The sequence below is a fragment of the Battus philenor genome, unplaced genomic scaffold (genome assembly GCF_028537555.1).
Source record: "Battus philenor isolate CCGP_79_NKW_IND1 unplaced genomic scaffold, ilBatPhil1.0.hap1 SCAF_18, whole genome shotgun sequence".
NCBI classification, from domain to species: domain Eukaryota; kingdom Metazoa; phylum Arthropoda; class Insecta; order Lepidoptera; family Papilionidae; genus Battus; species Battus philenor.
In genome coordinates, this window is record NW_027181680.1 from 5,613,883 (window position 1) to 5,639,033 (window position 25,151).

At 31.8% G+C, this 25,151-nt stretch overlaps 3 protein-coding genes across 10 annotated transcripts in view; 1 reads left to right on the top strand and 2 right to left on the bottom strand.

Annotated features, from left to right (window-relative positions):
• cic (Putative transcription factor capicua) overlaps positions 1–1,426 on the bottom strand; it is a 42,477-nt gene extending 41,051 nt beyond the window's left edge. For 3 of the 5 annotated variants that reach the window (XM_068763875.1, XM_068763876.1, XM_068763872.1), the window contains exon 1: positions 948–1,426. The gene's annotated coding sequence lies outside the window, so the exon portion shown is untranslated. Of the gene's footprint in view, positions 1–943 lie in introns of all 5 variants that reach the window. The other 2 variants (XM_068763874.1, XM_068763873.1) reach the window with 2 other exon arrangements.
• A 3,190-nt stretch (positions 1,427–4,616) lies between these two features.
• Positions 4,617–8,057, bottom strand: Dlc90F (dynein light chain 90F). The gene is made up of 3 exons (XM_068763475.1): positions 7,873–8,057; positions 7,631–7,796; positions 4,617–5,283 (listed from the first exon to the last, which is right to left on the bottom strand). The coding sequence occupies exons 1-3, from the start codon at positions 7,906–7,908 to the stop codon at positions 5,135–5,137; spliced, it is 351 nt and encodes a 116-aa protein (XP_068619576.1). The 5' UTR covers positions 7,909–8,057; the 3' UTR covers positions 4,617–5,134.
• A 546-nt stretch (positions 8,058–8,603) lies between these two features.
• On the top strand, positions 8,604–24,373 carry LOC137920130 (palmitoyltransferase ZDHHC2-like). 4 transcript variants are annotated; one of them, XM_068763363.1, is made up of 8 exons: positions 8,604–8,829; positions 8,908–9,029; positions 10,304–10,410; positions 10,559–10,796; positions 16,453–16,591; positions 18,931–19,057; positions 20,715–20,819; positions 22,464–22,777. In XM_068763363.1, the coding sequence occupies exons 1-8, from the start codon at positions 8,664–8,666 to the stop codon at positions 22,537–22,539; spliced, it is 1,080 nt and encodes a 359-aa protein (XP_068619464.1). In that variant the 5' UTR covers positions 8,604–8,663; the 3' UTR covers positions 22,540–22,777. The 4 variants fall into 4 exon arrangements, with proteins under 4 accessions (XP_068619464.1, XP_068619465.1, XP_068619468.1 ...); XM_068763364.1 differs by lacking the exons at positions 20,715–20,819; positions 22,464–22,777 and adding an exon at positions 23,582–24,373; XM_068763367.1 differs by lacking the exons at positions 20,715–20,819; positions 22,464–22,777 and adding an exon at positions 23,192–23,569.
• The last annotated feature ends 778 nt before the right edge of the window (positions 24,374–25,151 follow it).

A 25,151-nucleotide genomic window follows, 5' to 3' on the forward strand; every position in this document is an offset into this window, starting at 1 on the left:
ATATCAATATCATCATTAGTTTTGTTAAAAAATAATTAATATTAATTGACAATTATTAATATTATTTTAATTCAAGAGGCCAATAAAAAAAATTATACTTGTTGACTTCAATAATCATTGTTTGTACAGATTAACCTTTTTTAAAGGAGGTAATAAAAACACAGTTGAGCTAGCATTAACCTAATTACTGTGTTTTTTTTTATTAAAGACATATGATTCTATGTAAGGATGAGAATTTCTTGAAGGTTCCTATATTTGTCTAAAAATTTTAAAATTTCTTTTCAGATATTTCTCATAACTATTTGGTTTAAGAGTATTTGAAATTATGACTCTAAATATGAATAATACTCTCATATTATGTCATAATATGCTACAAATTGCTGATGCTTTAAAACAGTATAAATGTATAAATGGACAGAAACAACTTCACAGTACTTTCACAAACAAATACAGCTAATAATTAAAAATATATGTGAAAAATCTAAATTTCATTAATGTAAATAAATAGATTGAATGAAGAATAATAATAGACTAAAACACCTACTGCATAATAAAATATACCTGTAGTCATACTGCAGGTATTGAATTGGGTGGTCGATTATTTATAAACATTAGGCGTGCAAGGTTGCTAGTGCACTTCTGAAACCGCAATCAGCTGATAAGGGTAATACGGATGGTAGCGACATACTTAGGCTGCATACGAGAGACACATGCTTTGCTACTAACTCAAATCAATTGGTTTACACTTGTTTTACGCGTAGATCCACGTCGCTTGACCGACGTGGATAGCTAAACTATGACTAATGAAATGTTCGTGCCGTCGGGACGGCTGCGGTTCACCGTGCACAAAATCGAATACCATTATTTATTCACTGATGCAAGATTACTGTCGTATGCGGCCTACATGCGCAAACATCGTGCCACAACTCAACTGGCTACTTACTCACCGTCGCTTTCCATTGTCGCAAGCACGATGCACCGTGTAAACAACGATCAAACCACATAATAAAACAAAATGGAAGTCGGACCCGCCGCGGCGAGATGAGAAATTTTATGAGCACCTCGGACACCTCTCGAGTAGTAAAACGTTGTTACTATCCTATCGTAGTATTTTAGCAGCCCCCCACCAGTCCATTATTTGCCTTGACCACACTTCGATTGTCCACAATCACAAAGTATTTTGTCGACTAAATGTTAATATCTATGCCAATTAAGTAATAATAATGATAACTTGCACTAAATTTTAACATTCACTTGAAAATAATAATCATTGGAACGATTGACATCCCGAGACACAACACCCACATCAAAATTTCTACATGGCGACTGGCCTGCCCTGGCTCATAATAATTTCCACTCGAACTATTCCCGTTTCGCTCGTTCACCATTCATTTAATTATTTCTCAATACGAGTGAGCGAGATGGAAATATATAAATATTTCCTATGCATGAATAGAATTGGTGTTGTGAAGTGTCCCTCCCCGGAGCTGCCCGAAACTGAGTTGAATGGACCCGAGACGCGCTCAGCCATTGGATCGATGACGGTCACGTGACACAAATATGTCGCGGTACTAAATTTTACGCGCGAAAGTTTAAATTAAATTTCTTTGTTATCATTTTAGCCTCTGTAGCCAATGGATTAACAGAGCGACTAAATCTCATGACTTTTTTTAATAAATAATATTTAATTTAAGCAATTTTATTCTTTTATTATTTAACCAAATAATTTGTTTTCTCACTACTGTAGATTCATGCATTCTCCATTCTAAGGCAAAAAATCAGCTTGCAGTTAGAGTAATGTCATATTTTCCTAGACAAGTCACGGAAAATATTTTGTTCATTTTGTTCTTTAGGCAAGATACTTTCCTTACATTATATCAATTTGTAATGTAGTGTATAAAAAAGAAGAATTTAACCTTACTAGTTTTATTGAGTAAGGTTTTTAGTGAAATCTAGTCTTATAATAATCTAGTCCGTCGACAATCGTATGTAAACTGGTAAAAATACAGGTCCATTTGCTTGCGGATCTTGGATCTGCAAGTGCTAAATCAGAATAAATAAAGTCGTAAAAGTCGCAAAGATCAGCAGCGCTCAATTTCACACGGATATAAGGAAGTGTAACATTTCCTTATACGTTACAACTCGAATATTGCAACGTTTCGTTTTTCTTTCAATTCTTTCCGATATTATAAATGGTGCCTAAAAATGCAACTATGAATATTTGCAAGAGAAAAATAATTGTCAATTCAACTCTTACACGTACTAGCTCTTTTCACAATATATTTTTATTATTGCCTTAAAACCTTTTTGTAAAAAATTATTTCATCAAGACACTTAAAATATCTTTTAACTGATCCTTTTAGAGCATTGAGTTCTGCTTGAAATTACCTTACCAATTTTACGGTGCTAAAAATTACGGCGAAATTTTCAGTGTCGATATAATTGAGTATTATAGATTTTTATTAAAGAATCATAGCTCCGTTTAATGGAAATATCAACGAAGGACCTTTACCTTCAATACTTAAATATTGCAATAATTTAAAAAACAATCGTCATTGAATTTCTGACAAATACAGACATGAATAACTCGAAACTTTTAAAAATACTTATCACATGAAAACAGCCTAATAGACTGATTTGAGTTAAAACATACAAGTAAAATTTACTCTGTTAGCTTATTAGTAACCTGATCCAGTGATCGTCAGTATTATGTATGAAAATAAACAAACATGTTCTCATTTAGATTTCGAGTTATCTTTTTACTAGTCATTGTCTTACGAGTGAAAATTAATGGTATCATTATTCAAAAAAATATAAATTTTCAGAGAAAAAAAAATAATTACCCAGGTATTTAGCTTTCAGCGTGTCATACTTCTGTGCTAATGTTGTATCAATACGTTAACTTTCTGCCTTACACATCTAATCGACCAATATTTCAGAGGTGTGAGAGAAACTTTAATTCTTGCAAAGGAAAAAAATTAACCTTACTAATTGACCCCAACAATGTTATAGGGTCATATGTTTTCTAAACTAACCGCTCATAAAAGGGAAAACATCAAAATGGCTTACTTAATTGTCTGTCACTATTGTTCCGGAAAATCGTAAATAGACTTTACGAAGTACTCAAAATCAATTGCCTTATTGATCTAATACTAACCAACCTGATACACCTATAGTGTATTCGCTAAGTTATTACCATGAGAGGTAATACCAAAAAATAGTTAAATATTACATTATTTAAATATAATAAGAAAAGGATGCGTAAACAAGGGTGCAAAAATTTTATGTAGATCTATCATTTTGCACGCTGCGAACGCATTGTCTTGCTCCATGTTGATTTTTGATAAGTTGATAACCGGCGATTAAAATATGTGTGGATCGTGGAAACGAAAGACATGATTTAAATAAAACAAATTGTTAACACATCTTTAATAGCGATGACTAAAAATTATTATTAACTTAAATCCAGAGACTAATAGTGAATCCGATGACAATCTTAAATCAACATGTTAAAATTTCTTTACAATTTTAAACTCAACATTTTTCTTTTAAGCGACAGTGTGGATAATAGTGAGAGATATTAGCTATGTCTTATAGTAGTAAATGTAGTATGGCATCTCTTTATTCCAAGAAAAAAAACGAATAGATAAAATTTCTGTTCAAAATAAACAATGGATGGTCATTAGTCTCCTATGTCCCTCCAATTGATTAGCTCTCTCTATCATAAAGTGGAAATAACATTGGCACAGATCAGTTTCTCTAAATGATACTCATGGCACACCTAATCTGAATATATCATAAGAGATACTGCTTTCGGAAAGGCAATGTAGGACGTGATAGAGCCTTTCTAATTAATATATACTCATGTTTTTTAAGGATAATTCCATGTAATGTTATGATCACACCATTACATGGAATCATTACCACTATAGCTTCTATGATAATCTGATGATTATCTTTGAAACTATAGTACTATAGAAACTACTGTTCCACATCTTAGTCATGGCATGGTATTCTACTAAACCTGCCCAAATATATGAAGCTAATTATCTAATTAAAAATCAAAATATACTAATAATAGCTTTTCTACATTATATACATACAGCAAAAGAATAAACTTATCACCTTAAAAATCATAAATTCTTTTAATTTAATTAAAAAAGGAATGCCGAAATAAGATCTAGAAGGCACTCGTTTAATTATTTCATAAAGGCCTGGGTTTTGGTACTATAAAATAATTAGGCAAGTATCTTGAACATTTTGCCACTGCAAACCTGATATATTACAATAAACAAACATCCTTAATGACAAAAAAGAGCAATCTATAAAACTTTGGAGGTAAGCAACCAATGACCACATCTGCATTGATTTTTTGATATAGAATAGATTCAGCAATAAAAGATTTATGAAGAAACAATGTTGTAATATTCTTTATTTAGACTTTAGTTACATTACTAGCGGTGCTCTGCAAATATTTTAAGAACTTCATTAATAAACAATAATTGCAAGTTATTCAAGTATCATGGAGCTATGAGTTCTTTAGAACAATAGAATATAATTAAGTACATAGTAAAAAACTCTTATATATACATCTCAAAATGAGCATATTGATCCTGCAATATAATGTCAATATCAGTTGTAAATTAAAATATTGAAAAGGACTTTGAAGAAAAATACAAATTTAATATTGAAATAAAATGATATAAAGTGCTTTGAATATATTTATTGTGTAAGAAAATATATCCTACTTACTTAAAATTAAGCAATGACTTTAAAACTTAACTTTCAAATGATGTCACACGAGAAAATTACTTCGGATTATACAATCATGGTTCTATTTCTAAAATGTTAAGCCCGATTACAAGTAGTACAATTTTACTTAAAATTTTTGCCTGTCTATATAGCATCATACTCAATTATCTCATAATTTCAAATAATAGTAGTAATCTATCATTAATTTCATTAAACAAAAAAATTTGTTACATTTAATTTATTTAAATTGAGCTATTGAGTTACTGAATTAGTAGCAATTTATAAAAATATACACATGCAATTACTGGTCGAAAACATTTTGTGTAAATCATAAACCTTTTTTTTTCATAAATATTACAGATTAAATTAAATTAAGTTATGATTATATACCAAGACCAAAAACAGAGACAATGCAGTACATGGTCTTGTTCTCCCAGCGTACAGTGCAAGATCCATCCGTATTATTGTCCCAGAAACATGATGAAGCTGTGTGTAGACCCGCACCATTCTTCTGCATTATTGTACATGTTACTGTAATGATTTATAAAAACTTTTAATAAAAGATCAGTTCATTCCTTATTCTTATGCAGTAAAACACCGCTCTAGTACTTCTACTACTTACTGTATTCATCAATGGTAAATACTCAAGATGTCAAGTAAAATACAATCTGGTCTATGTCCCTAACAAAATTATTAAAATTTAGAAAAATAACTATGTACATAATTTTAGTACTGTATATAAAGGTACCGCAAAGGCAACTTGGTGTCAATTTTACAATCAATTTATTGTGGTGAAGCATATCTTCATCTTTTCAGCCAATGGACACCCGCTGCAAGGCATAGGCCTCCTCCAAAGATCTCCACAATGAGTGGCTTCCTGTATAAACCATATACTTCTTATAATCAAAATCAACTTGTCACGTCTTCTCTCTGCAGGCTGGTTTCGGCAGCTAAGCGCCACTGCGCTTATTTTGCATCAGGGTTAGTCATACTCAGACCCAACTCCTCGAGAAATCCCAGCAGACGCTTGTTCGATGATCCTTGACAGGTAGCCATGTAGGGTGTTACCACTTACACCAAAGAAGCAATAGGCAGCGGTCCCATCTTCTTGCAGGCACACCCTGGACAGGCGACTGTCCGTAACACAAACAGATGTTTGTTGAAAAGATCATGACTCTTAAGGGCTAAGCCTTTCTGTTGCAGAGAAAGTGAGTAAGGGACAAACCTCTTACTTTCCCAGCAGTCAGGACAGTGGCTGCATTTATGATACCCACACATTTAGATTGAAACACCCACCAGCTTACCTAGCGGTATTGCTGTGCTAATGTTCAAGTCTTCCAAAAGGTTGCGAAGCTTCATGCAATTGTATTTAGTATTTTTGTTAAATACCAATCCATCTTGTCACTGCCACATACTTTTCTCTGTAGTCTATGGAGATTTGTATTTGCAGTTACCTGGTTTATTCTGGACCCCTATACTACCACTCCATAACACATAACAAGGGGGTGATGATAGGCATCAGACTCCACATCTTACCTATCATTTTTCTGCATTGCCAAAAAATTATACATGCCGTCTCGATTCTTTTTGTTCAGGGTGAGGTCCTGTTCAGCTTGCTGTCTAAGATTAAGCCCGAATACTTAACTTCCAGTGAGAACTGAAGTGTTGTCTGGAATAGCTTTGGTAGGATATATAGCTTTAATGACAATAATCTTGTCATGAGATCATTAACAACCATGTTCCAAAGGATCTACGAAAGGACCCCTCCTTGAGGGCACCGTCTCTCCACTGTCAATGCTTGGAAATTGCCAATAAAGCAAACTTTGCACTTAATCAATATGTTCGTAATCCAGCCAGTGACCGCTAGATGCACCTTGTGCCTTTCCAGGACAGCCTCTGTGCTTGTGTAATGGGTTTTGTCAATGTCAATGAAGATGCGTAAGCACATACCTTAGTTTCCGGTGGCAATTTCTATCTGTGTTACATCCCAATGAAGTGCCAATTCAGTTGATTTACTTGCACTGGATGCTGCGGTATTTCTATCAGAGCACTATCACTTGAATCAATGCTTCTCATAAAGCCTCTCTATCGGCTTTAACAAGAATGATGTAAGGCTAATAGGCTTATGTGATATGGGATCTGTGTAGTCACTCCTACCTGGCTTTGGAATGAATATGATATCCACCTCTCTCTCTTGTGTGGGATATAGCCTAGGGAGAGTATGCTCTTATAATCCTTACCAAAATGACAACTATGGGTTCTATACCTTACTGCAGCAGTGTAGTAAAAATTGCTCAAAAGTGCTTTATCACTTTGTATTATTATGATGTAGCCTACAAACCTACCAGCCACACATTGACAAAAAGATTTGTAAACATATAAAAAAAGATTTGTAACATATAAATACACACAAAGCCGCAAATTGGCAACATTTTTGGTTTGTATTTAATAGAACTCATGAAACAATTGAAGAACTAAAAATAAATTTATACTTTAAATTTTAAGTGCACAAACTCATTGGATATTTTTTATTGAAAGAGTGGATATTTGGGAGCATATTTATGTAATGTGTTTGTAAAGATTTTTCTTATCAGGCAAAACACTTTTCTATAATATAGTAGATTACTGGATTATTAAGCTTTAACTCAGCAGAAGGAAAAGTTTGTTAATAATGGTTGAAAAACTTTGTAATGAAAGGGCAGGTGTGATGGCGAAAATAATCGTCTCCTCAATTTATCTCTCAACTTATTGAAACCAATAATTTCTTAACCCAAAAATAACTTTAGGTAAATAAGCACCCGATTGTGTGATGTTTGCTCGTAAAGTTACGTTTATTTGTTTATATTTAAAAAACATATAAACAGACCTTGTTACTAACCTATGTATTTATAAGGTTTTTGTAATTTCGTAAGCTGACACAAACATGATTCTACGACTGCCGAAGTCCATTGATTGACTTTGTTATGTTGATAAGCAGTGCCTCCGATAGAGTTTTCAATAGCTTCTTTTATAATTTTACTCACGTCGTCGACGATAAATTGATTCTGAAACACGTCATGTCAGTAAATAACAATCAATACTTACTTTCTCTTGATCAAATCCTTACAAAATTTTACCTACTTCCTCTGATAAATCATTACATTCCTTAACCTCCATGATTATGTGTTAAGTAGTTAAGTAAAACAAAATATTTGGAAACTATAAAAACAACAAAATTTGACGCCACTGGAAGAAATCAAACTTTTAATTTGTTTTTTGACGTTTACTGTTGATTGGCGAATGGTACTCGTACATAAACCCTTGCACTTACATTTAGTGCAGGCAGATCAATGGCAGCAAAGAAGACACACACAAGAATATTAATATGAAAAAATACTTTATTTACATAAAAAATGCTAAATTTAATCTTATGTAAAGGTCTACACTAAAATTATTTAATATTTTGAAATAAAATGAAAAAACTAGAAAATGAAATTTTTTTAGTGTATAAAAATATATCTTCAATCCAAAAATAGGTAAATGGGAATTTAATGCGATAATTATAATGTATATTAAAAAAAAATAATTGCTATCAATTCGATATTTTAAAAGAAATACTACATTTTATTAAAAGGGCTTTTAATATGAATTTAATGGAAAAGAACATCACTGTCATCGAAATGTTTTTCATGATTATTTTTTTATATATTTGACTTATTATATTACAATATTTGACAATAACATAGTTTTTTAAACTCTACTTAAATAATATGTGTGAAATAAATCAACATATATTACTTAATTTATTTAGTTTAGTATCAATTGTTGCATTGAGTTTGTAATGTGCTTGTAACACTGTAACCAACTTTCATTTTAGGTTGTCATTTTAGTACGAGTTGAATAATGGATATTTTCATAATAAATTGGCATTAATGGCATCATCCGTTCATAATAATAGGTTGTCGCCCCAAAGATCTTTTGCATGTTGCAGAGCTTGCAATATGTGGTGTTGGAGAGCTTTCAAGTGGCTCCCTGTATTGTTGGTAGTATCAATCATAACTTGGTCTTACTATGCATATGTTATCCAATTGTGCATTTGTAAGTAATTTATTCTGTAATAAAATTTAAATTATTCTTGGAGTTCTTAATTGTTTAATATAACCTTCCGCTTTTCAGTTACTATTGAAAGTACTGTACAACAATGTATTTATCTAATAGTTTACCATATGCTCCTGGTAATGTTTTGCTGGTCTTATTGGCAGACAATATTTGCAGAAATTAAACAGATTCCCGAAAAGGTATGTTATCCGATATTTCACATTATTATAACTTTTCTTAATTGGTAAATCATGAATATTTTACCAACATTTATAGCTTTCATGACCTTGTTTCATTCTTTTTTTTTCTATTATAATTGTAATATTGACATATCAAATATAATAAAATTATGTTTTAACATCAACAATTACTTATTTTATGATAATACAGTTGTTGTATGTCAAGTTTGAGTTACTATTGGGCTGAGTCACTATTTTAGGTCTTAAGTGGAGTTGTATAAAATAATATATTTAAGAATGTGTAGCATTACTCCATATTGAAGGGGTGTTATCGCTTACCATCTGGTAAACATCTAGTTTTCAAATTTTTGTTGTTGGGTACTTAAATTCAATACACCTTTTGGAATATTGAGATCAATGTGGGGATATCTTGTAAAACTGTAGAAATGAGCAGTTAGCGAAAACATAATAAAGAAACTATTTTATCTTAGCTCTGAAAACCAGTATCTTGTACATGATGTCTATCATCCCATACTGCGCCTTTGTTATGGATAATGTCTCAAATTTTGGGAGTTATTTTCTTAGTTAATGATTTTAAAGCATATATTAGAATATAAGACATTCTGGCTGCTTGATTCTTTGTTATTATTCAATATAAATATCCCTGCATGCTTATTTATTTGTTTACCCTCTTTCTAAATATAATAAACTTGTGTATTATATGTGACATATTTATTGTTCATTCTATTTAAATCAAAGCAAGGCATTGTGAAACCAGTAAAATATGTGTTGTGTATCTTTAATTTTTCTCATTCAGAATAGTATATAAATCTATCTTAAAAATACTTTGTATTTATTGTAATTGTTAAGTTAATAGTCAGAGTTAGCTTTGGATTTATATACAAAATATTTAATAATAAATTTTTAACAAAAAAGTTACTTTAATTTTGGTTTTACAATTTTGGTTTGGTTTTTTTTTTGGCATTTAATCATTGCTATCATAGGCCCCCCACCACTCCATGGATTTCCAATGGGACCAGAAAGAAGGACCATTCATCCAGTGTATTTTGACATCATTAACATACATTTTTCTTAACTCAGGAAATTTATTTACAATAAGTCCAAAGAATAACAGACATTTACATTCTTCTATTTACAATCAACTTCTCCCTTTTTTGGTACTTGATCAAAAACATTCATTTTATGTATGTGTATGCATGCATATAATGCCCTTAATATTTCTCTGCAAAAATACATAGTCAAGGTTGGATTTTTATTGTTGTGTGTGTCTGCAGTATAAATTACCAGAAGAAGAAGTGGAAAAATTGCTTAGTGCTGAATCAGAAGATGCCCAGAGGACAATTTTGGACAATTTTGCCAAAGATCTACCCATAGTTACAAGGTATTTAATACAATGTTGATATTTATTATTAGCCTAAAGGCATAAGATTGTTATTTTGTTTTTTTTTTCATTAGAGTGCATTAATGAATCATACTAAAAAATTATGATTTTTGAACAACGTATGTTGAAATAGCTGATTTGCTTTCAGAACAATGTCGGGCTCGGTACGCTATTGCAACCGTTGTGTTCTTGTGAAGCCAGATAGGGCACACCACTGTAGTATTTGCTCCCGATGCGTGCTGAAGATGGACCACCACTGCCCGTGGGTCAACAACTGTGTCTGCTTCCACAATTACAAGTTCTTCATGCTCTTCCTTGGTTATGCTCTATTCTACTGTCTATTCATCATGTCAACGTGCCTGCCTTACTTCATTAAGTTCTGGAAGGTAGATAACTTCTGTCTTGTTCTTTGTGAAACTTTTCTCTAACAGATATTAGAATATGCATGATGCCTTCGTATTAGAAACATTTTTTTAATCAAATTGACTTTATTCTGCTTATAAAATCTTTTTTTTTTAATATGATAAAATTATAATATAATTATTTTGGTAAATGCAGTGAACAAATCTACCACTGCTCTAAGAAACGGAAGACATAAGTGTATGTTTTTTCTTGATGATTTATATAAGGAAAGTATTTTTAATTACATTTAGGTGTTGACTTTTAAAAAGAGTTTGATATTAATATAGGATTACACTCTAACCTGTTTTGTGTGGTAGATAGGGAACACATAAAAAGTCTCATGTAGAAAATACTGTAAATCTTGCGAAATAACTTGAAATTGCTGGAATGTTTAACCATTTGTTTTTCCTTTGCATAATATGCAAATTTTCTTGCAGTAAACTTGTTCAAAATTGCTTTCATCGCCTGAAGATACTACGTCAGACTTGTTTTGAGTCATTTGACATTTTTTTAGTTACCATGTGGTCTGTGATTAGTTTTTGCGAAGACTGGGACTCGCTAGGTGCTTTTACAGGTCTCAATAGCTCGATATTTAAGATCATACTTTCCTTTTCTATTATTTCATTCGTAATGTTCAATTTGATTGAAATTTTAATACACCGTACAAGAAAATGGCATAAAAACGGGTTTCAGTATATATGTTCCAGTAAGTGAGGTCACATATGTACATACTACACTTGTCATGCAAGTAATTTGAAAATAACCCAAAAATTTGTATTTTAAGTATATTATTTTATACATTCTAATCTCTTTTCTAGTTCGCATTTTTACGAAGATATAGATTCAGATCTGTCTTTGTAAAAAAGATTAAGCAATTATTTTTCCTATTTTCAGACTTCATGATAAGATATAATAGATATAACTATAACTCTAACTATAGTAAGCAGTTTCTATTGTTCAAGTCTGCTCTTTCCAATGCTCGCGTGTTTAAATGATCACAACTTTTCACAGATGTATCAGAAATACAAGCATGCCCACTGCGATCGTTTGATTGAAAATGGCACATACACTAAACCTTGCATGGACATGATAACCGTAAACACATTTTTTATTATAAATATTTATCTTCCTGATCCGTAGTTTTGCTTTTGCAATAAATAAGTAGCAAATAATTAGCCTCTGCAGGTTATCACTAATTATTTAGGTTTTATAGCTGAGTAGATAACAAACATTGCATATAAACATAACTGCATTAAGTAATTTTAATATAAATACTTGCGTTTTATCGAACTTCACTCACTATGTTATTTAGTATTGTATATATTGTTTGACAGAAGTTGAAAATATTTGTTGAAATAGGTCATTGAAATATGCTAGTCTGTTTTCTTGCGGTGTTTTTTTGCGCAGTATATATTAAACAAATTGGAACATAATTGATTAGTTATCAATAAAAAGAAATTAGTTGGATCGGCCATTTAAGTTTTATTTTTCGATTTCGGTTGTTGTGATTAAAAAAATAAATCCCAAAGGGTTTATAATGTACGTGCAAGCGCTAGTAATCCCTTGAGGTATGTGAGCAGTGAGAAGCGATTGACAAGACGCACATCAGATATTAAAGGACAGACATCTTACCATTTGTTTCTTTTTTCAGTCTTGCCACTCGCATGTATTCGCACGCATACTATACCTGAAATCCACTAACAATATTTCATATAGTTATTTTTGTAGAATTTACAGATTAGTGGATATATTTTATTCAGTAATTAGATAACGTAAAGTTAAATGATCTCCATTATTTTTCTAATTCTGTTATGTTCCAAATTTTGTTTACTTTTCGCAATGTCTAAAAATTAATAGAATCGCAGTGGGTTGTCTTGCCATTTTAGATAATATAGGCACGTTTACTAATTTAAATCGCTTTGACATTATGTTGTAACAAATAAGGTAAATTTATAATTCTTCACCACACAGTCACATTTCATTTTTTAGTAGCTTGTCAATCAATTATTAGTGCTATCTAGATTAGAAACTAAGAAGTATTTTAATGAAGTTTTTGTAAATGTAGTTTATTATAAGATTACATCTACATTATTTAAAAAAATGGTAAGCATTTATAGAATATCAAAAAGCCTGAATATAAGCTTTTCGGAATTCAATTCTATTTAATTACAATATTAACTAATTTGTCTGGTATGTTGAATAAGTATTGACTAATTTTAGATCTTATACCAGAAATATATTACTTTAAACCCAAGTAAAATTGTTGTCAACTTTATTTGAGAATGTAAAAAAAAACAATATGAAAAATAGCGTTTTTAAAATTAATGTCGGATGTCGAGTAACGGTTGATAGGAAAGGCCAGCACTGGATTGCGAATCCATTCTGCTCACGTACCACGAATGTTACCTAATTTTAACTGTCCCGCACCACAGTCTAGTATGCTTATCGTAAATCCTCTCCATTGTCTTGGTATATATACATAAATTCAACCGTGAGACTACAAAAATTAATATATCAAAAATAAATTACGGGTTTTATTCCTTATCGAATAGAATATTTTGCTTAATTTTTTTGTTTTTTATTACCGGATTTTTTTTCTATAAATATGTAATTTAATGCACTAATATTAGTAGCGTTGGTATCGAAGGGATTTGGCGGTCCGTAATCCGGTGAAATAAATTATTTATCGGCCCGAGCTTTGACCATTCTTTAAGAAAGGGAGACCTTAAATTTTTTTTCGTACAAGACCCTAACCTTCCTCGTCACATCTATAAATGGGGTGATTTTATTCATCATAGAATGTCCACTGATGAACATAGGGCTTCCCGATAAGTTTCTAGAAGAATTTGTTGAAAGCGTTCTGCGTCTAACGTCTTCCAACTATTTTAAGAAGCTTGTCTGTCTACCTGCGGGCGGATATCCTACCGTCTGGCCGAAGCGTGGTTTCCATTCTAGAATTTTAATTAAACAAACATATTCCATCTACGCGTTACAACAAATCTCATTACGAATCTACAAATTCGGTAATGCAATAGAAACTAGCAGCTCGAAACGAGGTTCCACAGGGTCAGGTTAAGCTCCATCTCCAACTCCTGGAAACTGCAGAAATCACTTGGGTAGCACTATATATATGGCGGTAGGTTATCGCGACTTCTGCGGTGGTATTAATACGAAAATACCAATATCTCTAGTGGAATCGCAGCCTAAACCGGATGAAACTAAATGTCATCGTGTAAACAACATTTAACAGAAAAGTGTGTAATCAATTGCGAGGTCAAAGTAATCTGTTATTTTAATTACTACTACTAGTCAAACATGGCGTATGACTTTAAAATTAGGACAATAATTATATGCTCATCCTACCTTCGTTTATTTCTCGTATAGTATTCTGTAACGAGGTTGAGCTAATCTTAAATATATCTGTACGATAAAAAAAAGTTCTTAGATGGTAGATAGTCATGTAAATATGTCTTATTTTAAATAACATTGTGGAAGCTTACTTATGCATTGTAATAAAAAAAATCGTTATTAAGCATTCGTGTGCTTAAGATGTGGATCTACGTTCGGAAAAATTATCCTTGCGGTTGTGGGTTTCCCGCGAGTATTCACGATAAACCTCTTTTGATTTGTAAACTTTTTAAATGTGATTTTGTTCGCACTAAGTCATGGTGGAGAAGCCCGTGAAAGGCTGCGGATAAATTCTTTTAAAACATAAAAATCGATACGTTAAAAAATTTGTTAATAAATTACAATAATATTTCAATGGTCCTTTCTGATAAATAAAAATGTTTACCTTCAAATATTAAAACGTTTTTATAGAAATGTCATTCTGTCCAATTGTCATTGTTTGCTATTGCAGCCTAGTGGCTGGCTAAATGTTGCATATGAGGGCCGGTCGAGGGTTCAAAACGCGTTAGCACTATTTATGTATTAGGGGGACCGGAAATTAATGTCGTTTCTGTCGACATATTTTAACAATTTTTATCGCTGCGGCATTGAAAATTTGTATACTAGATGGCGAAAGGTTTTTGATAACGAAGGTGAATATATTGTTATTAAGAAATAAATACATGTTAAAATTGTAGTCGTGTGAATTTAACTTAACAAAGCGACATTACTTTCCGGCCCCTTTAATATATTAAATAACATTGCCATTGCTTATAAACAGTGAAGGAAAAGTTAACCGGTGTATTTGGGGGCCAAAATAATTTCAAAGATATCTGTCCTGTATCTGCTAAGTGAATCTTAACCAGAGATAAAGATGATGTGTTGGTTTATTATGGAAAACCCTTTTAAACGCAAAAATCTCGACACCCAAATGGGTGAATGATATAGGAATTTTTACCTGCTTTGGCGAGTGGGACAAACTACACATGCTTGGGTGTAGCTAGAGACATCTATTATACCCGGCGATAAATATTGCACATCGACCTTGAAAAGAAACAATCGGCTAATTTCGGCTTCGTTGAGCGGGATCTCTGTCGCACGACTGACAAAACGTCACATAGGTAATGTGGGACAGAGATAATTATCTACGAAGCTGAAATTAGCCTGTAGTCTCTTTCCAAAGATGAAGAGTAACTCCATTAAAGTGGTCTCTGTAAAATGTATCTGTCGTCATGACTTAGATTGTCGTTAAGCAGCTAAGAGCTATATACAATAGCTGTATAATCGAGCGGTTCTAAATATAAAGATTAACCTTAACCTCATCGCTATTGTTATCATTTTCATGAATAACGCAGATAATTATTGTAATTCGTTTAGTATAACGTTTTTCTAATCTAAATTTCATTGTAAACAACGAACTCTGTAATTACTCAAATATTAAATTAATTCTTTGTAATATAAATAGTTTCTCCATAAAAACTTTAACTTAAAATTATGCGGTTTAAAAAATATGGTGTAAGAATAAATTTAATTTAGCATCCTTAATGTAACGAAAGGCATATTATTTACAATCTCTTAAAAGCGATACTTTCTTTTATATGTCTTGGAAGATATATATATATGTTAATAATTTTAAAAGAAATCTCAGGTCTTATGGCAAGTAATGTGTAATGTAAATGTCTAGTATAGTTGAAGGTATTATTATACCAGCATGTTAAATTGGCCTATAGGATATTAAAAATTTGTCGATATCATTAATAATAATTATTGCATTATGATCTCTAGGTAGTAAAGATGAAATAATGAAAACAATTTTTTTTCGCATAGAAGAGTCACCTTTATTTTTTTTTTTTGCAAAGGATTTCCAAACTATTTTGGGCAAGAGATTTTTTCCAATATGAACTAATACATCAGACTGCTATAGCCAAATTACAACTTTTTGCATGAATTTTTCCAATCTTATCTTACCTAGTTTTTCATCTTGTACAAACCTGTGCACGATTATCGATTTTAGTTTTTGTAAAGTACATCAATGAAAATTTTTACTAAAATATTAATTATTCTTATAACAATTTCGTACACAACTTAACATAACTTACACAAAATTTGAAAGAAAGATTTTTGTTAATAGTGTAAGATTTTAATATTTCGTAGATTCATAAAATCATTTTTTGATTATCACGACCCATGGGGAAACTTTGACCTGGTTTAAGCGAATCGAGTTTAATAATGTGGTTGTTTGAATGTCAACAGGGCGATTTCGGTACTTCAGCGAGCGCGGGGCGGTACCACATCGTGTTTGCGTTCTTCGTGGCGCTTATGTTTGCGACTACCCTCGGCTCACTGTTCGGCTACCATTGCTACCTCGTCGCTCACAATAGAACAACTTTAGGTGAGTCCACAGTTCTACTTTCATGATATAATACATTGTGTGTATTTAATAACTGTTGAATGTTTCAATCGATTTACTATCACGATATACACACATAGAAGTTTTAATAATTTTTAACCTAATAGTAGGTTTTAAGTTTTTTAAGTAAACATAATTGATTAATGGAAAAATATTTTTAAATTTAACATGCGTGCGCATTGGTTTTTGCGTAGATTATTATTATTTAGATTGAATTGTTCGTAGATTTTTTAATTTAAAAAAAAAAAAAAACATGTTTCTACTTATACGTAGAGGACCTTAGCCGCATTTTTCAAATGTCTTAAAAACGTACGAAAGCAAAATTTATTCCCTCCACAGGATTTTGTAAAATTTTTAAAACAAAAACTTTCTCTTTTGGCATAAAACAAACACTTAACGTTTAACAGAAATTGTCCGGCGTGGTTTTGGTAAGCAAATAAAGGTTTATTTGTATTATGTTTGCATAATTTAATATACATTATAAAAAGACACACGTGATGTAAATGTAGGGTAAAATAACATTTTAATAGAAAGTTTAGAGATGTAGGGTAAATCTATATTTTAAATATGTTTTATGTTGTTGTATATATATTGATATAATTTTTTTATCCGGTATATATACAATTCAGAGCAGTTCCTGAAATCTTAAAATACAGAATTACGTTGTAAAAAAATTAGGCTTGTTTAGTTTTAAATCTGAATACATACAACGACAATGACAGATGAAGTGACCCCATTGCAATTTTATTTAAACTTTGAGAAATCATCGATATATTCAGAATTAATATTTAGACTTTGGAAAAATAATGGGCTTTGATTTCAGATGCGCTTATTTATCGACTCGGATACCGCAGTCCGACTACAAAAATTATAAGCAATTGGCTTACGATCATGATTGATGGTAAATGTGGTCACTTCGTTGTGTTTGTAACTGTATGTATAGAAGCGATAATTCACTAGTTTTCCTAAACTATGCTGAATAGTGTATAGATTATTTTGATGTATATATGGTACTATGTAGAGTAGATTCGAATATTCATTATTTATAAGAAATAGATTTGTCGGATACATGTTTACGTATTGATAAAGGGTTAGCTTATTATGAAATAAGCTATTTTATTTATTAATTTTATTCATATAAATAAATAAATAATTACTTAAACGAAGTGTACGTACATACTCGTAGTGAAGCTAGTAAATGGTTTCCGTGTATATCTTGGTAGTAAATTGGAATGTACAGATAAGAGTAAAAATATGTAAGAAATAATCTAAGATACAACAAATATTGGCCGTGATAAGCTATTATTTATTACTGTATTTAACAACTTATAAATATAACATATAAATATTGCAATAACAATATAAAACTACAATTGGCGGTCTTATCGCATTCTGCATTTTCTTACAGACAACCTTAGGATAGATTGTAAAAGATTAGTATTATAATACAGAGGTTTCGACTAATACGAAAAATGAAGAATGTAGTTACTGACGTAAAATTAATTGTCAATGTATTATATAATTAACACGTGTGTCACAACATAATTTAAATATACATAGCTAGTAAAAGCGGTGACAACATGAACACTTTTAATCACTGTGAAAGTAGATGAACGATGATCACGAGACCGTAGCCAATATGCGCTTATCCAAACCGGACCCTATACCGCAGGAGCCGAAGCAATACACAAACCAAAGAGAGAGTTTTAAACTTGCGAAATCTGCGAATGCCATTTGGGCAGTAAGGAAAGCCCGTTAAAAAAAAACATGGAAGACTATAGAAGGCGTAATATAGTACGCAAAAACTTTTTAAAAAGCGAGAAACATAATTAGAGAGAGATGCGTAGAGCTGAATGAGATGACAAAAATAGTTCCTTTTGTGTATTTACTTATTAGTCATTCGGAGAAACCGGACGCCGGCTTCTTATCAAGAAATAATCTTGAGTAAATTTACATCGCAACATCTAATCTCTGTAAGCCGCGGGGTGACGACTCGTATAGGCGCGCACTTTTTTTTTTCAGAAGTTTTAAAGGATTTTTTTAATATATAAATAATAGAAATACATAATATATTTCGCGTAATGAAGATGTTCTGTTTGTTATCGGCTGATCAGTAAATCGTGATAATTTCAGCCCTAGGACGTTGCGGTTGGTCATAAGCCTGCCCCATAAATTTAAATTAGGAACTGTTGAAAGCGGCTTGTCTCTAACATCTTTTCACTACCTTGTTAAGGCTGTAGTTGTACACTCTACGAGTCTATGTGATTTAAAAACTTGATAAGTATTATATAAAAAAATTCTGATATTTTTTTAATTTTCAGAGGCGTTTCGTGCTCCGACGTTTAGAGGTGGCGCTGACAAGAACGGTTTCTCGATTGGTGTTTTTAACAATTTCAAAGAGGTATTCGGGAATAGTCCGAGTGTTTGGATGTTGCCCGTTTTCACAAGGTAATACCAATCAATTATTACTTATTACTCGTAAATATTTTCGTACAAAAAGCGATAGAATCACAAACAGATTGACATTTTTATTACATGCGATTCGTTCCTACAATACTATATTATTTTTACGCAGAATATTTACTCTCTGTGTATATACCTGCACATAACGTAGAAATATGCATTGCTATTGATAAAAACAAATCCAATCACCTAAGTTTTACCAACATTACAAAAGTGTTCTAAACCCTATGAAAATATATTTTGATAACGGAAAATACTTTTGTTGCTGGGAAGCGAATGGTCCGTATGATAACTATTCTTTGTTATGCAAGTGAAACGACAAACAACTCCCGCTTGTATACAGGGTGTTTGATTATAGATGTAAAAGTTGTAAAAAAACGAATGTATAGCTCATTTTCAGTCAATTAATGTATGTACCCTATCTAAATATCAACGCTTTCGGAAATAATAACGTGCTCAAAATCTAGTATAAAAATCGCTTTCATATTTTGGACCTCCCGAGGCCCTGCAGACTTTACTCCCAGCACTTATCGTTTTGCTAACAAATGAGCTATATATTGGCCCATGTCAAGCTTTTACAACTATTACCAATGACTCTGTGAAGCGATCTCTGATTATTAGAGACGTAATTCCAATATAAGTTATAATTGATGACGCGATATACGGGGTAGATATGATTGTAAGCATGTAATAAGTGTCTCATACTATAAATGCATGTGTTACGTGTGTGGTGCGTCAGCCGCTAGATAATGTATGTAAACTATATGCCGGACGACCTGCATGTCCTCTCATGTGAAAAAGAAGTGAATGACACAACCTAACAGACGCCTAACGTATTGTGGGAAGATTTTAACCTATTCACATGGATATCATTTATAAATGAATTATAAAACTTTGAATAAGACTAACAGATAAATTGATTCATGTTAATATTAGAAACTCTAGATATATATTCATTTATATCACATTTCATCGCATACTTACATAAGTAATTTTATTTAGATATTATCCATTTCGAAACATTTTTAAGATTTGTATGATTTATATATTCTATAATTTAATTATAATCTTGGTAAAAGGTTCATTAATATATACATAATTTTCACAGTTATATTTATAATTATACATTAAACGATAATTTTGCATGGCCAGCAAAACTAATTCTAGAATTTCTCAGATAATTACCTAGTGCATGATAAATAGTTTCGAATATTATGAGAATCTAAATTGTAATGTTTGATAAATTATATCGCATCAATGTGATACGATATAATTAATGAAACTTAACATTGAGATGATAGTAAATCAGAAAAATGTGAAATCTCCTGTATTCGTATATATATTTCAACATATTAAATATATTAAGTTAAATATTACAATAACACACACGAAAAAATAGACGTCGCCGTTTTGTTGCGGCCATTTTGGTTTGGTTATATTCTTTTGGAGTTTGGCATAGCAAGGCTTTTACAGCTTCGTCGGACTAAGGGCTCCCGGATTCCGAATCCGCAAGCAAATAAATTAAAAAAAAAAGCCTATGTCAGATATAAACCCTGACGTATTGTATTGATTAATCGATACCTACTCGGTTGTCGGGTCAATGGGGTATTTTGGTTTGAAAAATCGGTAATGGTTTTATCAGTGCGGGAGACGGGTGCGAATTCCCGGTGCGACGGGAGCACCAGCTGCAGACGTTCACGACGCAGGACGCCCATGGCTACGAATCCATGGGCACCACGCGTTCCAGGTCAGAGCTCACTCACAACCAACACCCGATGGCCGACACGCACATACCTTGAGGACCCTGTACCCATAACCAAACGAACTTATCCTCTCCACAGCTGCAGCCCTTAAAACATCCTTTAAATAGAATATACTATTAAATAACACTCCTTATAAATCGTATTATAAATTTACAGTTATGGGCAGAAATTTAATTTTTTTTATTGTCGTGTACAAATTGTATTTGAATACAGACATTCCGTGCATGTAAATGAGAAACATAGCCTTAACTTTCTGCATTTCCATTATACCTCTGTAGGCTAATAACTAGTAATTGCACTTATCAATGAATTAGATTAGAAAAAATAATAAATTAGTATAAATTATTGTTAATGTTTGCAAACCAGTCAGTTTACTCGAATAAGGCTATTAGTATCTCACTTAATAATTTTATTACATAGTTAATGTTATTGTTTCAAATATTTTTAGTTTAGACGTAGAACATTATTGTTTCCGTTATTATTACAACAGAAATCGAATGAATGCTTTAATTTTTTATTCATATACATAGTAATAGAAATCTTTTAAATATTTCGTCCAGTCAAAGGTACACAGAATTTTAAATACAGAAGGTGTACCTGTAGCTTCCTTTGGATTTATGGGAATATATAATTCTATTGCAATTTGACGAGCTTAAATCGCTAATATAAATGAAATTTATAAATATACCTCAAGTTATGTGAATGCCGGTTTTGACTTATTCAAAGCTAAACATTTAATATGAATATATTTTTATAATAACTAATTAACGTGCGATATGCTTTTGTATGCATTTATTATTTTCGAGCTATATACAATACACAAGACTGATAAAGCTAGAGAGTTCTGTTCATATTTTGTAAGTATGATTTTGTGCGCAATAAACTGTTTTGTTAAATCATTTTGTTTCTTTTATTTTTATAACGGCAATGCTTGTCCTCCGCGTCGACGCTTGGTTATGTATCCGAAGAGCTAACGACGTAATGCTTTAGCCTTTAGAGTTTGTTTTTAAAATATTTGCTGCAGAGTTAGCAGGCAAATGGATACAGTAAATTGTTTTACATGTCAACCAATCTGAATTTCAATGCACTCCGTCACCGCTTTATGCGATGTATTGATTTACATTGTAAATTCTTTATATTACATTTGTAGACTTTACACTCGTTCGGTTTCTTTAAAAACCCTCTGATTCATGTTAAAAAGATTTATATACTGAATATAAGAAAATTATTACATGTAAATCACGATTGCAGCACTTATCAGGAATATTTAATAATAAAACACGAAAAATTCCATTTAAAATTGCCACTGTGTAATAAAATTTTATGCGGCAAAAAACAAACTGCCAACTTTCAGCTTCACTTTCTTACACTGCCCATCTCGCACTCTCTCAGTCTTTGTCTTTCTTTATGTTTGTTATTCCGAAGGCGCTTCTGCCTGACGTGTTTCTATGTGAAAAAAAAATTATTCGCTTTTTGATATTCCGGAATAAATGCATTCGGAATCACGACACGTCGACATGAGCGCCCTTCAACTCGGCTTTACACTTTAATATTTGTTTTTTTCAAAATTTCTGCAACCGCTGTAACAAGCCAGGCATATTTAGAACGAGATTTTGTTACCATTTTAGCGAGGATGGGGCTCACGAGACTGAGAGATGGAGACTTTGCCCCCGACGGGCTCGGACCGCTCCGCAGATAGTATAAGAATGTTTTGATAATCACGTTATTCTTTTATTACTATACAAAATAAATTTATTCGGAAAACAAACGCTTTTCATTCATTGGCGCCAAATCACCGTCTGGAGTTTCAATTCAAAATTTAAGTCATTCACTTCTTTTTTATATTGATTTATTGATCGGACGCCGGAGGTTACTAGTGTCCTTTTGCATGCTAATGTATGTTAGTTGTATATCCGTAGCTCATATAGTTATGGTAGCTTAGTACAACGCGGGAATATTTCGGTACCATATACTATGTTAACGCGAGTTAAATATTAACAACACTCATTCGTATTACGCTGAACTAGAAACTCCGTGTAAATGTAATGGAAGAAAGTAGGTGTTTCGAACTGAACGACACAATACATATTCATTAGTCTTACAATAGATGTTTTTCAACGTCCTCCGCGATGTCGCTGACATGAAATATCTCCAATTCCGTATTAGTACAAATAATATACTGTTTAGGGGGCCGTTCACAAAATACGAGGGAAACTAATAAAATGTGGCGATCATTGTTACCTCATTTTAATTCCGATTATATCAGATATTTATTAACTTATTTAAATTGCGTTATTATAATAAATAATTTCTATCCTTTTTATTATATTATTATGCATTATTTTCATATTTCAAGAGGGGGTCGCAGAAAGTGTAACGTGGTGTGACAACGAGGGGGGACTGGTTTGAAAATTTCAGGTGACGTATTCAATGAACGGCCTCTTATCAAACACTAAATTAACATAAAATAATAGAATGAGATATGGTCTGTGACAATGACGCAGGATGTGTTAACACGAATAGTTTATACTTCAAATTATTTTTGAGTAAATTAGTTATCATATAAGTTGTTAGTTTTCACATGAAGCACTAAATATCACTATCAAGTCAATGATTACACACGGTTGTAAATGGCACATGAATATTGCTTATAAGTACTGACGCACGCGCCATCTTCGCGCCACACTATAAACCGTTGGATTTATTTAACACTTGGTGAGATTTCTGTAAAACCATAACACCCTAGCTATGGCGACGGCATCGTATACCCTTTGCCGCAACCTGCGGAAGATACGGAGTCCTTGCTAAGTTCGGAGCGATGGGACCGTTGGGGAGAACGTGCGCGTCCCTTCGACGAACGTGAGAGCTCTTCCTACGACGAACTCTGAGTGTAAATGTTGCCTCATTGCCACTGGTGCTGGATGGAACCCTGGGGGAGGCGAATTTATATTTCCCTTACATTAAAACATTAGTCTACGCAAAATATTTTGTAGCTTTTATATGCTTATACACCTAACTCTTTTTTTACACGGTAGACACGTTCATTAGTAAAGGGGAGAATATTCATCAATTTTTAAAAATCATATAATTATGAATTTACAAGATAAATTAAACTAAAAATTTCACCGCCTAATTAAAAAAAATTAGAACTATTTATTTATTTTAAGTACTGAACATTTAAACAATTCTGAATAACAAAACGCTGTGTTCAAGCTGAAGTACGTGATGAAGGAATAAACGATAATGATACTGTATGATATACTATGTTTCTGTAACTACTGTCATAATAATGTTTTAATTGGCATTGTGCTTGAATAATAAAATCATTCTAGTGTATTTATTCCTATTGGTGCTGGCCGTTTTTTTCGTCTGAAAAAAGAGTTAGGTGTACTTCTTTGTCGTCAAAAACTTAAATAGTACATTTACGAAATAAAATGTATAGTCGTTTAAATACGTGTACATATATCATTTGATCCAATAATCGTGTAGCTCGTACAAAGATAGAATTTAATAATTGTGTAAAAGATAAAAAAATAGTACATAAATGTTAGTACTAAATATAAATTATAATCGATTTGACAAGGGCGACCTTGTGACTTATATTAAATAAACCATTTATTTGTATGTCAGTTATAATTTGTAATATATTTATCGATCAAAATAGTATTTATGGAATTTAAAACATTCGGATGACAAATTTGAATAGCCAATGAAATTATTTTCTAAAGAGAGTACATATATGATAATTTTAAGGGTTGGGTATATGTGTATCAATTTATATAACATCTTTGGTAAATGAACCTTTGAATGATTATTTTGAATAAGTTACATATTTGGCAGACTGAAACTTTGACTTGAGCTCACTGTATAAATGTAAATAAAAAGTGCTTTATTAGATAAACACTGAGACTGCAATAAATTGAATTGGGTACCTTAAAATCATAAATAATAGAAATATTTGCCTTATCTTCTTTATTATACGCGAGAACCTTTGCTTATTCCTTCGATTTAAATGATTGAAATTATTCATCAGATAGAATTAATATTAGAAAATGCGCAACGTATTGGTAGTAATGAGCTAAGGACATGTTTACACGTGGAAACTTCAGTCTACATCGCTAGTCCTGTTGACGATTTGGCGTGTTTAGACTGATTTATAAACTAACCTGTGATTGAAATATGTTGAAGGACATTTAATTAATGGGGTCTATAACATTGAAATCATTGTAAATTTTAATAATGTAAGAAAATAAATTGACAATGTACTAAATCACGAATTGTACAAGTATGTAAAAAAAATTCGTGAAAATCTTTTT

Bases quoted from the DNA above. Each gene is read 5' to 3' on its own strand.
- LOC137920130 (XM_068763363.1), top strand. From the start codon at position 8,664: ATGGCATCATCCGTTCATAATAATAGGTTGTCGCCCCAAAGATCTTTT. The intron at 8,830-8,907 runs GTAAGTAATTTA...TCCGCTTTTCAG, and splicing joins TGTTATCCAATTGTGCATTT to TTACTATTGAAAGTACTGTA. The intron at 20,820-22,463 runs GTCAGAGCTCAC...TTACCATTTTAG, and splicing joins ATGGGCACCACGCGTTCCAG to CGAGGATGGGGCTCACGAGA.
- Dlc90F (XM_068763475.1), bottom strand. From the start codon at position 7,908: ATGGAGGTTAAGGAATGTAATGATTTATCAGAGGAA. The intron at 7,797-7,872 runs GTAGGTAAAATT...GACGTGTTTCAG, and splicing joins GTAATGATTTATCAGAGGAA to AATCAATTTATCGTCGACGA. The intron at 5,284-7,630 runs GTTAGTAACAAG...AAATCATTACAG, and splicing joins AAAACCTTATAAATACATAG to TAACATGTACAATAATGCAG.